At 39.2% G+C, this 12,810-nt stretch overlaps 1 protein-coding gene across 4 annotated transcripts in view; it reads left to right on the plus strand.

Moving 5' to 3' along the window:
• CNTNAP4 (contactin associated protein family member 4) overlaps nt 1-12,810 on the plus strand; it is a 313,164-nt gene that overhangs the window by 235,391 nt on the left and 64,963 nt on the right. For all 4 annotated transcript variants that reach the window (XM_059876848.1, XM_059876847.1, XM_010814367.4 and 1 more), the window contains exons 16-17: nt 6,457-6,627; nt 7,649-7,867. In XM_059876848.1, the coding sequence (XP_059732831.1) occupies nt 6,457-6,627; nt 7,649-7,867 (390 nt within the window). The remainder of the gene's footprint in view (nt 1-6,456; nt 6,628-7,648; nt 7,868-12,810) is intronic.

The raw sequence follows: 12,810 nt of genomic DNA on the forward strand, positions 1-12,810 counted from the left end.
TATTTGTACAAAAACCGGCACGAGGATGCTCCTAGCAGCTTGACTTGTAATAACTGAAAACTGGAGACAACCCACATGTCTTTCAGCGGGCACATAGTTAAATAAATTGTGGAGCATCCGTGCCATGCCACACTACTTAGCAATAAAAAGGAATGAACTATGGACATATACAACAAGCTGGGTGAATCTTAAGAGATAATTATGAGTGAAAAGATCGTGCAGGCGGCTGCGACATGGCGCGCGTGGCCGAGAGGAGCCACCCCATGTCCGAGGTCAGGGGCAGCGGCCGAGAGTACCAGACTGCGACGGTGCAGGAACTGCCGAGAGGAGCTACCCCGCGTCCGAGGTCAGGGGTGGCGACGAGAGGAGTTACTCCGCGTCCAAGGTCGGGGGCGGCGGCCGGGAGGAGCTACCCCAGGCCCGAGGAGCAACCCACGCCCAAAGAAAGACAATGCCAAAGAATGCTCAAACTACCGCACAATTGCACTCATCTCATACGCTAGTAAAGTAATGCTCAAAATTCTCCAAGCCAGACTTCAGCAATATGTGAACCGTGAACTTCCTGATGTTCAAGCTGGTTTTAGAAAAGGCAGAGGAACCAGAGATCAAATTGCCAACATCCGGTGGATCATGGAAAAAGCAAGAGAGTTCCAGAAAAACATCTATTTCTGCTTTATTGACTATGCCAAAGCCTTTGAATGTGTGGATCACAATAAACTGTGGAAAATTCTTCAAGAGATGGGAATACCAGACCACCTGACCTCTTGAGAAATTTGTATGCAGGTCAGGAAGCAACAGTTAGAACTGCACATGGAACAACAGACTGGTTCCAAATAGGAAAAGGAGTTCATCAAGGCTGTATATTGTCACCCTGTTTATTTAACTTATATGCAGAGTATATCATGAGAAACACTCGACTGGAAGAAACACAAGCTGGAATCAAGATTGCTGGGAGAAATATCAGTAACCTCAGATATGCAGATGACACCACCCTTATGGCAGAAAGTGAAGAGGAACTCAAAAGCCTCTTGATGAAAGTGAAAGTGGAGAGTGAAAAAATTGGCTTAAAGCTCAACATTCAGAAAATGAAGATCATGGCATCCAGTCCCACCACTTCATGGGAATAGATGGGGAAACAGTGGAAACAGTGTCAGACTTCATTTTTCTGGGCTCCAAAATCACTACAGATGGTGACTGCGGCCATGAAATTAAAAGACGCTTACTCCTTGAAAGGAAAGTTATGACCAACCTAGATAGCTTATTCAAAAGCAGAGACATTACTTTGCCAACAAAGGTTCGTCTAGTCAAGGCTATGGTTTTTCCTGTGGTCATGTATGGATGTGAGAGTTGGACTGTGAAGAAGGCTGAGTGCTGAAGAATTTATGCTTTTGAACTGTGGTGTTGGAGAAGACTCTTGGGAGTCCCTTGGAGATCCAACCAGTCCATTCTGAAGGACATCAGCCCTGGGATTTCTTTGGAAGGAATGATGCTAAAGCTGAAACTCCAGTACTTTGGCCACCTCATGTGAAGAGTTGACTCATTGGAAAAGACTCTGATGCTGGGAGGGATTGGGGGCAGGAGGAGAAGGGGACGACAGAGGATGAGATGGCTGGATGGCATCACTGACTCGATGGACATGAGTCTGAGTGAACTCTGGGAGTTGGTGATGGACAGGGAGGCCTGGCGTGCTGCAATTCATAGGGTTGCAAAGAGTCAGACACGACAGAGCGACTGATCTGATGAGTGAAAAAATTATCAGTCTCAAAAGACTGCATGCTGTACACCTTTATTTGCAGAGGGTTCCTCAAATGATGGTGGAGAACAGATTAGTGGTTGCCTGGGGTTAGAGAGGGCAGAATGGAAGAGGGTGTGCCTGTAAGAGTGAGGCATAGTGATGAAAATGTTCCTCGCCTTAAGTATATCCATACCAATGCCCTGGTCATGATATTGGACCACAGTCTTGCAAGATATTATCATTGGGGGAAATTAGGTAAAGGGTACACAGAATCTTTATTATTTCCTACAACTCCATGGAAATCTATGGTTATCTCAAAGTAAAAATTTTCATTAAAGAAACCCATATTTACAGCTTTTAAAAACGACTTAAGTGTTCAGAAAGATTCCTTTGACTAGTAAATTATCCCTTACCTTAGCATTTCTGTATTTTCATTTTAATTTATTCACTTTTAAGAAAGGTAGTGCTACCAAACTCATCAAGTTGTATACACTAAATATGTACAGCTTTTTACATGTCAGTCATATCTCATATCAGAGAAGGCAATGGCACCCCACTCCAGTACTCTTGCCTGGAAAATCCCATGGACGGAGGAGCCTGGTAGGCTGCAGTCCATGGGGTCGCGAAGAGTCAGACATGACTGTGCGACTTCACTTTCACTTTTCACTTTCATGCATTGGAGAAGGAAATGGCAACCCACTCCAGTGTTTTTGCCTGGAGAATCCCAGGGACGGGGAAGCCTGGTGGGCTGCCGTCTCTGGGGTCGCACAGAGTCGGATATGACTGAAGCAACTTAGCAGCAGCAGCAGCTGCATATTTCATATAAGTGGTTTTTGAAAAAAGAGAGGAAGAAGGAAAGGAGGTGTTAGCATGTTATGCAGTTTGATTTTTAAAGTAAAACATAGTGTCTAAAAAAACAACTGATTTGTCAAATATTGTCCTTTTTAAAAATATTTTTATTGAAATGTAATTCATATACTGTGCAATTCACCATATAAAGTGAACTATTCAGTGAGAGTGTGTTCATAGCATGGTGTAACCATTGCCACAAGGAATTTTAGAACATTTTCATCACCCTAGAAAGAACTCTAGGCCTCTTAGCCTCGGAAAAAGGCTAAGAGGCCAAGTCATCTTCAGTTTTCCATCTTCCCAGCCAACTAATCTACTTTCTGTCTCTATAAATATGTTTGCTTTTTAAAAGAGAATCAGTATCATTAATGAATGATATAAATAAAAGTTTAGTAAAACAGATGTTTAAAAAATTAATTGTAATCTTAATATTCTATTAAGTTAATTTTCCCCCATGGGCTCTTTTTACCTTATGTATAGAATTAAATACTGGGTACATCTTTCTTTTCTGTGTAAAAAATATATGAATCCTATTATTCGTACAATTTGTTTTGAATTCTAGAAAGTTAATAACTGGTATACCTGAAGGAATCTTTCCATATCTCTAGTACCCTATAGTGAATATAATTGAGACTATAGTAATTATTATTTAATTATTATTTACTTAGAATAATGCATTTTTATGTATACTTATATCTGTTTTTTTCAGATTCCTTTCCCATATAGGTGATTACAGAATTCTGCGTAGAGGTCCCTGTGCTGTATAGCAGGTCTCTTTGTTGATTTTCTATTTTATCTATAGTAATATGCATATGTGAGTTCTTCCCTAGTAGCTCAGGTGGTAAAGAATCCACCTGCAATGCAGGAAACCCGGCTTTGATCCCTGGGTCAGGAAGATCCCCTGGAGAAGGGAATGGCAACCCACTTCAGTACTCTTGCCTAGAGAAGTCCATGGACAGTGGAGCCTGGCAGGCTACAGTCCATGGGACAAGGACTGTAGAGTTGGACATGACTGAGTGACTAACACACACACATGTCAATCCCAAACTCCTAATATATCCTCCCTGCCCTCCACTTTTCCCCTTTGGTAACCATAAGTTTGTTTTCCGTGTCTGTGAGTCCATTTATATTTTCAAATAAATTCATTTGTATCATATTTTCATAGTCCGCATGTAAGTATCATAATTGTCTTTGTCTGAATTAATTCGCTTGGTGTGACAATCTCTAGGTCCATGTGGGCTGCTGCAAATGATGTTCTGTTGGGATGACAAAGAGCATTCACATAGTAGGCGTTTGCATTCAGGTCTGCTGCAGGCATAGCCCAGGGATTTTTAAACCACCCCAGCCATGAAATCCTCTCTTCGAAAGACCTGCTGCTTCTGCTGCAGCGTGCCTGCTGGGCTCTGCTGCGCCTCCTCTTTCCTGCCCTTCCTTCTCCAAGGCAACCTACATCCTCCCGGGTGCTTCTTGGCACACCTGTAAAGATCTGAGCTATCAAATGCCAATAATGGTATTTGATCACAGAAATATTGGTCTTGGCTTTCTTTATAATTGTTGTGGATTAGGAGCAATTTCTTAATTCAGTTAAATGTTCTTCGGTTTTTACCTACTGTGAGTCTGTAAAATAAGGTTTGGTAACTAGACAAACGAGGTACTTAACTAGACAAACGAGGTGTGTGGAGAGTGCTTAAACTACCTAAGATAATAAATTGTTTTCACTACTGTAGAAGCATTCATTGTAAAGATAGCAGCAATTCAAAGAATTTGTTCCTCTGTTTGAACCAGTTCCCTGAAGCCCTCTATATGATGTTCTATTGGGTTAGTTGTGATTTAAAAATGAAGCCAATGGAATATTATATTCTCATAGTAATATTATCTAATTTAGACCTTCAAGTAATTCTTTTTTTTTTTTTACTTTTTAAATTTTATTTTATTTTTAAACTTTACATAATTGTATTAGTTTTGCCAAATATCAAAATGAATCCGCCACAGGTATACATGTGTTCCCCATCCTGAACCCTCCTCCCTCCTCCCTCCCCATACCATCCCTCTGGGTCGTCCCAGTGCACTAGCCCCAAGCATCCAGTATCGTGCATCGAACCTGGACTGGCAACTCGTTTCTTACATGATATTTTACATATTTCAATGTCATTCTCCCAAATCTTCCCACCCTCTCCCTCTCCCACAGAGTCCATAAGACTGTTCTATACATCAGTGTCTCTGAGTGTTCCTATTAGTAATCAGTCCAAATGAGCAAGATTTAATAATATTCCATAATTTAAAGTTACAGCTTTATTTTAATGTTTATACATTTCAGCAGGCAGACATTTAATTCCTTCTAAAAATAGATCAGGTAAGAACTGTTAAGAACACCAGTGTGTTATTACCCCTGGCTTGATATTTTGCATTTTCTTGCTTTCTTTTCTAGAAAGCAAAATGTGTAGGCATATAAATAGCTATAAAATGAAAATAAGGGCAAAGTTTGACATACTCAGAAAATATACAGTTTCTCTTGGCTGTAGGGAGAAAAAAGTCCCTTCGAGTGCATTCTCAGCTGAATAAACTCAGCTCTAAAATTGTCCACATATGAGCTGGGGATTGACTTTTGAATCAGGTCATAGGAAATACAGAAAAAATACAATAGATGTAAACACTGTCTGGATCCAGAATTTATAGAAAAGAAATGACAATCTTAAGGAATAAGTAGAAGCCAAGTCAAGTTTTTAACTCTAACTCCGTGTCTGTTCTCTGCTAGCATAATGAATCGTTGTTTTGAAATTCCTGTGTTTTAACTTCAGAGGATCAATAAGTCTTTCTTCCAGGAAGGTGATTTAGTCGAATTTTATTCAGTGTTGTGAGTACATATTATGTATGGGCAGTTGCTTAAAACTCAAGATGTACATCTCTTTCTGATGTGTCGACAACTTGCATAGTTCATTGCTCCAATAATGCTTCTCATCAACCACATGTATCCAGCTGGATTTCACGCCTGTCACTTCATGCCACTGCATGTGTATTTTTTTCCCCATATATTCTGCTATGTAAGGCCCAGAATATTTTTTTTCAAAAGAAAATTTGTAGATAACCAGAAAAAAGTGGGAAAGTGAAGAAGTTGTATTTCAGTATGACAGGAATTATAGTTAACTATATAGTCCACATAATTTTTTGCAAATGTCTTAATATCCTTCAATTTTGAAACACTTTCACCTTCTTATTTCGAGCATTTAAAACATTTTGAGAGCCTTTTCCCTCACTCTAACAAGCAGAGTAAAAGATAATTTAGGATGAAAAGAGCATTTTCTCTGTGAGACTATCAGCGTAGCACAGAGTAAGTACTGTCTTGATCTTTAATTAGATGAGAATATTTTTACTGCCAATCTCAGTTTAAAAAATCACAAAGTCCATTAATGAAAACAGTTTTTTGAGGGTGTAGCTTTGTAAAACATGAAATTAAAAGTGTTAGAATGAAAAACATTTTGAGCTTCTGAAGAGTTTTTGTTATTTAAAGTAATGTAGGTGTTTCAATTTTCAAATTATAAAAAAATTGTCTATTAATGCTTGGCAGATCTTACCATAACACTTTGGCATTTAGGCTGTGGGGTTTTTTTCTTCATATGAAATATAACTTTCAGACCTTTAGTGTGGTCATCATTCCTGTCCTGTGTTGGAAGGAACCCAGAATTCCAATCCTTGTAAAATCTCTCATCATGTTTTCATGTTTTGCATACTGCATAATTAACAGACAAAAGAAAAGCAGCTTTGTACAAATGAGCAATATTTTAATAGTAAAACTGCAAAAAATAGAAAATGTAGTTATGTCATTTATTTTATAAATTTGTTTCCTTTTTTATTTTCCCTTAAAAATAAAACAGAGTTGTTTTGGAATTCAGCTTCTTTCAATACCGAGGCATCCTACCTCCATTTTCCTACTTTCCATGGGGAGCTGAGTGCGGATGTGTCTTTCTTCTTCAAGACCACAGCTTCATCTGGGGTGTTTTTAGAGAACCTGGGGATTACCGATTTCATACGGATAGAGCTACGCTGTAAGTCGTGTTTTCCTTAGATGTCTGTGGAATTCTGTTTAGGAGTAATGAGGTGTACAGTCATGTCCAACTCTTTGTTACCTCATGGACTGTAGCCCCCCAGGCTCCTCTGTCCATGGGATTTTCCAGGCAAGAGTACTGGAGTGGGTAGCCATTTCCTATTCCAGGGGTTTATGAGTAAATTCTGAAACTAATTTTTAAAGTACTGTGTTTCTACATTATCAACCAAATCTTTTCATTGTGTCCTTTGGGAAGAAAAATATATTAAGATAGCATTTTTTGTAAGAAAATTATTTAATATTTAACATGTGATAATTTGGGGAAATTATTAGTATTCTCTAGAACCAACTTAAAAAGTCTTTTAAATTCAGAAAAATTAAACATTTTTAAAAATCCAAATTCTCAGTTTAAAAATTAATTAAATTAACCAGCCATATTTTCTGCTATCCTCTTAGACTGCTAATATTTTGATATCAAATGTATATTGCATGCTTTTGAAATTAAATAAACCCTGAATCACTGTCAAAATTATTTTTATATAAAATTCCAGATGCTATTTAATTCTCTTCCCCTGGCTAAATAGCTTTGATGTGGAGACGTGGGTTCGATCCCAAGGTTGGAAAGATCCCCTAAAGGAGTAAATGGCAAATCACTCCAGTATTCTTGCCCGGAAAATCCCATGGACTGAGGAACCAGGTGGGCTAGTCCATGGGGTCACAAAAGAGTCAGAAATGACTGAGAGACTAAACAAACAAATAGCTTTAGTTTTTGTCAATATGAACAGTTAACTCCAGTGATGAATTTCTTAGAATCCATTTTCCCCCCAAAATACAAACGTATTTTACTGTCTCTTTCCATATCTATTCTGCACCGACATCCTTGGTTTCTTCCATAGAATGCAAACCATTATCTTCATGTTTAGTGACCGCTGATGCAATGGGGCTCTTCCCGAGGGTATTGAAGACTGAGCCCCCCCACCACGGGGACTAACACGAACAATCTTCATGTCTGATCCTTCTAGCTCCTGCAGTTGTGACATTTTCATTTGACGTGGGAAATGGGCCTTTTGAAATCTCGGTGCAGTCACCCACTCACTTTAGTGACAACCAGTGGCACCACGTTAGGGTTGAGAGGAACATGAAGGAGGCCTCGGTTCGAGTGGATCAGCTCTCACCAAAGACGCAGCCGGCCCCAGCGGACGGGCATGTCCTCCTGCAGCTCAACAGTCAGCTCTTCGTGGGTAAGCCCTGCTTTGGACAATTTGTCTTTAATTGTATGATGTAAGTGCAGAGATGGGCCAAAAGAAAATAATGCCAACTGTAGATAAGGATGCAGTCCATGGGGTCACAAGGAGTTGGATACGACGCAGGGACTGAACTGAACTGATAAGATAATGATAACACCACCCCCAAACCACCATTTACTGAGAACCTGTGTTCCAGGCTGCACTGGGTGTTTTTACTACTTCCTCATAACCAATCCATGCAATGGATATTATCCCAGTTTTACCGACAAGGTAATTGAGGTGCAGGAGGCTGAAATCTCTTGCCTTCAGAAACCCACCTAGTAATGAAATTCACATTTGTGTTTGACTAATTCCTAAACCAGCATTCTTTTCATTTCCAGTTTTGTTGAGATGTAATTAACATAGGACGCCATATAAATTTAACATCAGATCAGATCAGTCGCTCAGTCGTGTCCAACTCTTTGCGACTCCATGAATCGCAGCACTCCAGGCCTCCCTGTCCATCACGAACTCCCGGAGTTCACTGAGACTCACGTCCATCGAGTCTGTGATGCCATCCAGCCATCTCAATATTCTTAATTTTCCAGATTATGTGACTTGTTTCAATTTTTTAAAAATGTTATTGTCTTTAGTCAAAGAACCCTCCTTGTAAATCCAGCTGACGCCAACCAGTGATCCCTGCCAAAAACAAGCTAATGGCGGGAAAAAAAAAAAAAAAAAAAAACCAGCATGAGCAAACTGTTGTAGCATCCATGGTTTGACCAGTTACACCAGTTCTACTGGTGTCCATTATTTTCCCATTTTTTCTGATGCCTTCTGATCACCTACTTTACGTTTATATCCAAATGTTGTTCCTTTATTTTCGAATTACATTCACTTGGTATTTATAGATTTGATAGAAGAATCCTTCTGGGTGTGTTTGTTTTACATCTTTGCTAATTACAGCACTTATTGACCATGAAGTTCAAGGAATTATCTCTTACTTGATCACTTTTCACATATTTTAGTGTAAATGAGGACACAGCAACACTGTCACTCAGGATAAATTGTAAATTATCAGAAACTGTTTCAAGCCTTTGTAAGAGTTATGTTTTAGAGCAAAATTCTCATCAGATCCCCACTACATCTTCTCTTGTTTAATGGCCTTGTTTTAAGCTCTCTCACTGGGAAGGGTGAAGCTGATTAAAGGCTATGGAAATAATAAAGAAAACATGAGAGGAAATACATAACTTTTCTTTTAATAACATGCTAGGAGCTCAGTCAGGAAATTGACACAGATATTTCTTGAGTTACAAACAATAAGAGATGGTCACAGCAAAAGGTATGGCAATTTAAAATCTGTCAGGATCTAGGAAATAGCCTTCCTGTTCTTAGAAATTGAGAAAGCTGAAACAGTCCTTGAATTTTTCAGTGAAATCTGTTGCAGTTTGCCTGGGCATGACCTTTCATTCTTGGTATGAATTTTAACTTCCTAGAAATGGAGTCACCGTGTATTGTGTCTGATAGGAACCCTGGCCTTAATTTGTTTTCAGGTAGTTGTAATGGGTAGAAATACTATTATGATATAGAATGATATATTAGGGCAGACTTGAGTCTTTTGCCATCAGTCATGTTAATAAGGATCTAAGACATTTTATCTTTATGCGGAATATTGGTTAGGATTTTTACATTCCCATATGTTAAATTCAAGCATGATCGTGTTATTAGAAAGTTTTAGAAATTGAAATCTTTAATGTATTTTCAAAATCATTGAAAATTAAAAGGAAAAGCAGAAAGAAAGATCTTTGGAAAAAGTTACGTCTATTGAGAAAAATCTCTTTATATAGCTTCCTCCTTCCTACTCACAGCTAATGGAGTAAATAGAAGTGGTTAATGTGATTATATTAAAAAATGGACTCATGTTGAAAGAAAGTCTTGCAGCCTTAGGTAGAGACACATCATTGATTGTCAAGAGGCCATATAAGTATCTATTTTTGTCTTTACCTCTACTATAAGACTGAACTACTCTTAGGAAAGGACCCCAACCAAGTTAATAGAATAATACATGCAAGATAACATCAAAATTTGTCAATTTACAATATTACTGTTAAATCAGCATTTTTTTTATTTCTAGATGAAAATACCTTTCCCCTTTGGGAAGATTCAATAGAATTTAAATTATAATTAAAAAGTTATACTGAATTAGCATAAAATGGGTGAAAACTAGTATCAAAAAAACTAGTAATAATCACAGCTAGTTTGATGTAGCACTTATTAAGACAAAAGGTAGTTTTCTGCCTTCCTGAGAGTATATTTCAGGGAAAAAGGCAAGAGGCAGCCAAAAAAAAATAAAGACAAATAAGACAAAACAAAAAAATACATATATAAATATCAGTTCAGTTCAGCTCAGTTGCTCAGTCACGTCTGACTCTTCGCGACGCCATGGACTGCAGCACACCAGGCCCCCCTGTCCATCATCAACTCCTGGAGCTTACCCAAACTCATGTCCACTGAATTGGTGAGGCCATCCAACCATCTCATCCTCTGTCGTCCCTTCTCTGCCCACCTTCAATCTTTTCCAGCATCAGGGTTTTTCCAGTGAGTCAGTACTTTGTATCAGGTGGCCAAAATATTGGAGTTTCAGCTTCAACATCAATCCTTCCAATGAATATTCAGGACTGATTTCCTTTAGGATAGACTGGTTGGATCTCCTTGCAGTCCAAGGGACTCTTAAGAATCTTCTTCAACAACACAGTTCAAAAGCATCAATTCTTCTGCGCTCAGCTTTCTTTATAGTCCAAATCCCACATCCATATATGATTACTGAAAAAACCATAGCCTTGACCAGATGGACCTTTGTTGGCAAAGTAATGTCTATGCTTTTTAATATGCATCTAAGTTGGTCATAGCTTTCCCTCCAAGGAGCAAGCATCTTTTAATTTCATGGCTGCAATCACTATCTGCGGTGATTTTGGAGCCCCAAAAGATAAAGTCTATCACGGTTTCCACTGTTTCCCCATCTGTTTGCCATGAAGTGATGGGACCTGATGCCATGACCTTAGTTTTCTGAATGTTGAGCTTTAAGCCAACTTTTTCACTCTCCTCTTTCACTTTGATCAAGAGCCTCTTCAGTTCTTCTTCACTTTCTGCCATAAGGGTGGTGTCATCTGCATATCTGAGGTTGTTGATATTTCTCTTGGCAATCTTGATTCCAGCCTGTGCTTCATCCAGTCCAACATTTCTCATGATGTACTCTGCGTATAAGTTAAATAAGCAGGGTGACAAATACAGCCTTGACATACTCCTTTTCCTATTTGGAACCAGTCTGTTGTTCCATGTCCAGTTCTAACTGTTGCTTCCTGACTTGCATGTAGATTTCTCAAGAAGCAGGTGAGATGGTCTGGTATTCTCATCTCTTTAAGAATTTTCCACAGTTTGTTGTGATCCACACAGTCAAAGGCTTTGGCATAGTCAACAAAGCAGAAGTAGATGTTTTTCTGGAACTCTTTTGATGATCCAACGGATATTGGCAATTTGATCTCTGGTTCCTCTGCATTTTTTTTAATCCAGCTTGAACATCTGAAAGTTCACAGTTCTTATACTGTTGAAACCTGGCTTGGAGAATTTTGAATTCTCCAAGTAACTAGAATGGCTTTGCTAGTGTTTGAGACGAGTGCAATTGAGCGATAGTTTGAGCATTCTTTGGCATTGCCTTTCTTAGGGATTGGAATGAAAACTGACGTTTTCCAGTCCTGTGGCCACTGCTGAGTTTTCCAAATTTGCTTTCATATTGAGTGCAGCACTTTCACAGCATCATCTTTTAGGATTTGAAATAGCTCAACTGGAATTCCATCACCTCCACTAGCTTTGTTCATAGTGATGCTTTCTGAGGCCCACTTGACCTCGCATTCCATATATATATATATATATGTATGTATATAAAAAATGTGTATATACACACACAAGCTTGCATACACACATATATGTAAAATTTCAGATAATGATAAATACAGAAAGTAAAAGTAGAATAAGACATCAGGCAGTTTGGTTTGCAGACTTTTATTTCAAGTGGGGTATTCACAGAAGCCCTCTCTGAGGACCTTACATTGGAACAGAGGCCAGCGGAAGTAGGAGTGGAATCCCTGTGAACATCCAAAGGAAGAGAATTCCAGGCAATGGCGATGAACTTTGGGAATTAAGGAGTAACTCAAGGTGTCTGCGGATGGAATTTGTGTGGGAGGAGAGGATGGTGCAAAGCGAGGTTGAGTTATATATTGTAAGGCCATGGTCTGGACTTTGGATTTTATTCTAAAGGCTCAGATGAGTGGAATGGTCTAATTTCTGTTTTCTACATTCTCTCTTAGTAGGGAAAAGGTAGAAGAAGGCCATGGCTTTAGTCCCTGAGAGAGATTGTGGCAGCATGGGCCAGAGGGGAGATGGTGATAAAGAAAGTTGGGATATGTCTTAAATGGAGGTGTACACCACTTACTAATGAGTTGTTTATCACTGCTAGTGTTTTCCATTTACTCCTGCTAATATCCTTCTGCAAGTTCTCTGAATTACTCACATCATTTCTCAGTCTTTAATTTCATCTGAAGTTAGCTTTTCTTGTTTTCTTCCTTTATCCTAACTTGCAGCAGGATTAAAGCTGTTCCCGGGCCCCACATATGCAGTCCAAACCACAGTCTTGCCGGCCTGGAAAAGACCGCTGGGTATTCTTCATAGTCCAGAGGAAATAGCCTGCCTCCCCAGTTGAGGTTCCACCCACCCACCATCACTGTCACCAGGAAGTCGGGCTGCTTTGTTCAAATGTTCTTTGCCAGCACATGACAGATGTAAAGGGACCTTCTCTTAGAAACTGCTTCCCCACATATTAATGCCTTCACATTGTTGGAGTTAAGTCAACTCTCAGAGCCTTGACTCCTTGGGTGACTGGAAGTCCCTGCTTTAATCCAATA

This window comes from Bos taurus, chromosome 18 (genome assembly GCF_002263795.3).
Source record: "Bos taurus isolate L1 Dominette 01449 registration number 42190680 breed Hereford chromosome 18, ARS-UCD2.0, whole genome shotgun sequence".
NCBI lineage: Eukaryota > Metazoa > Chordata > Mammalia > Artiodactyla > Bovidae > Bos > Bos taurus.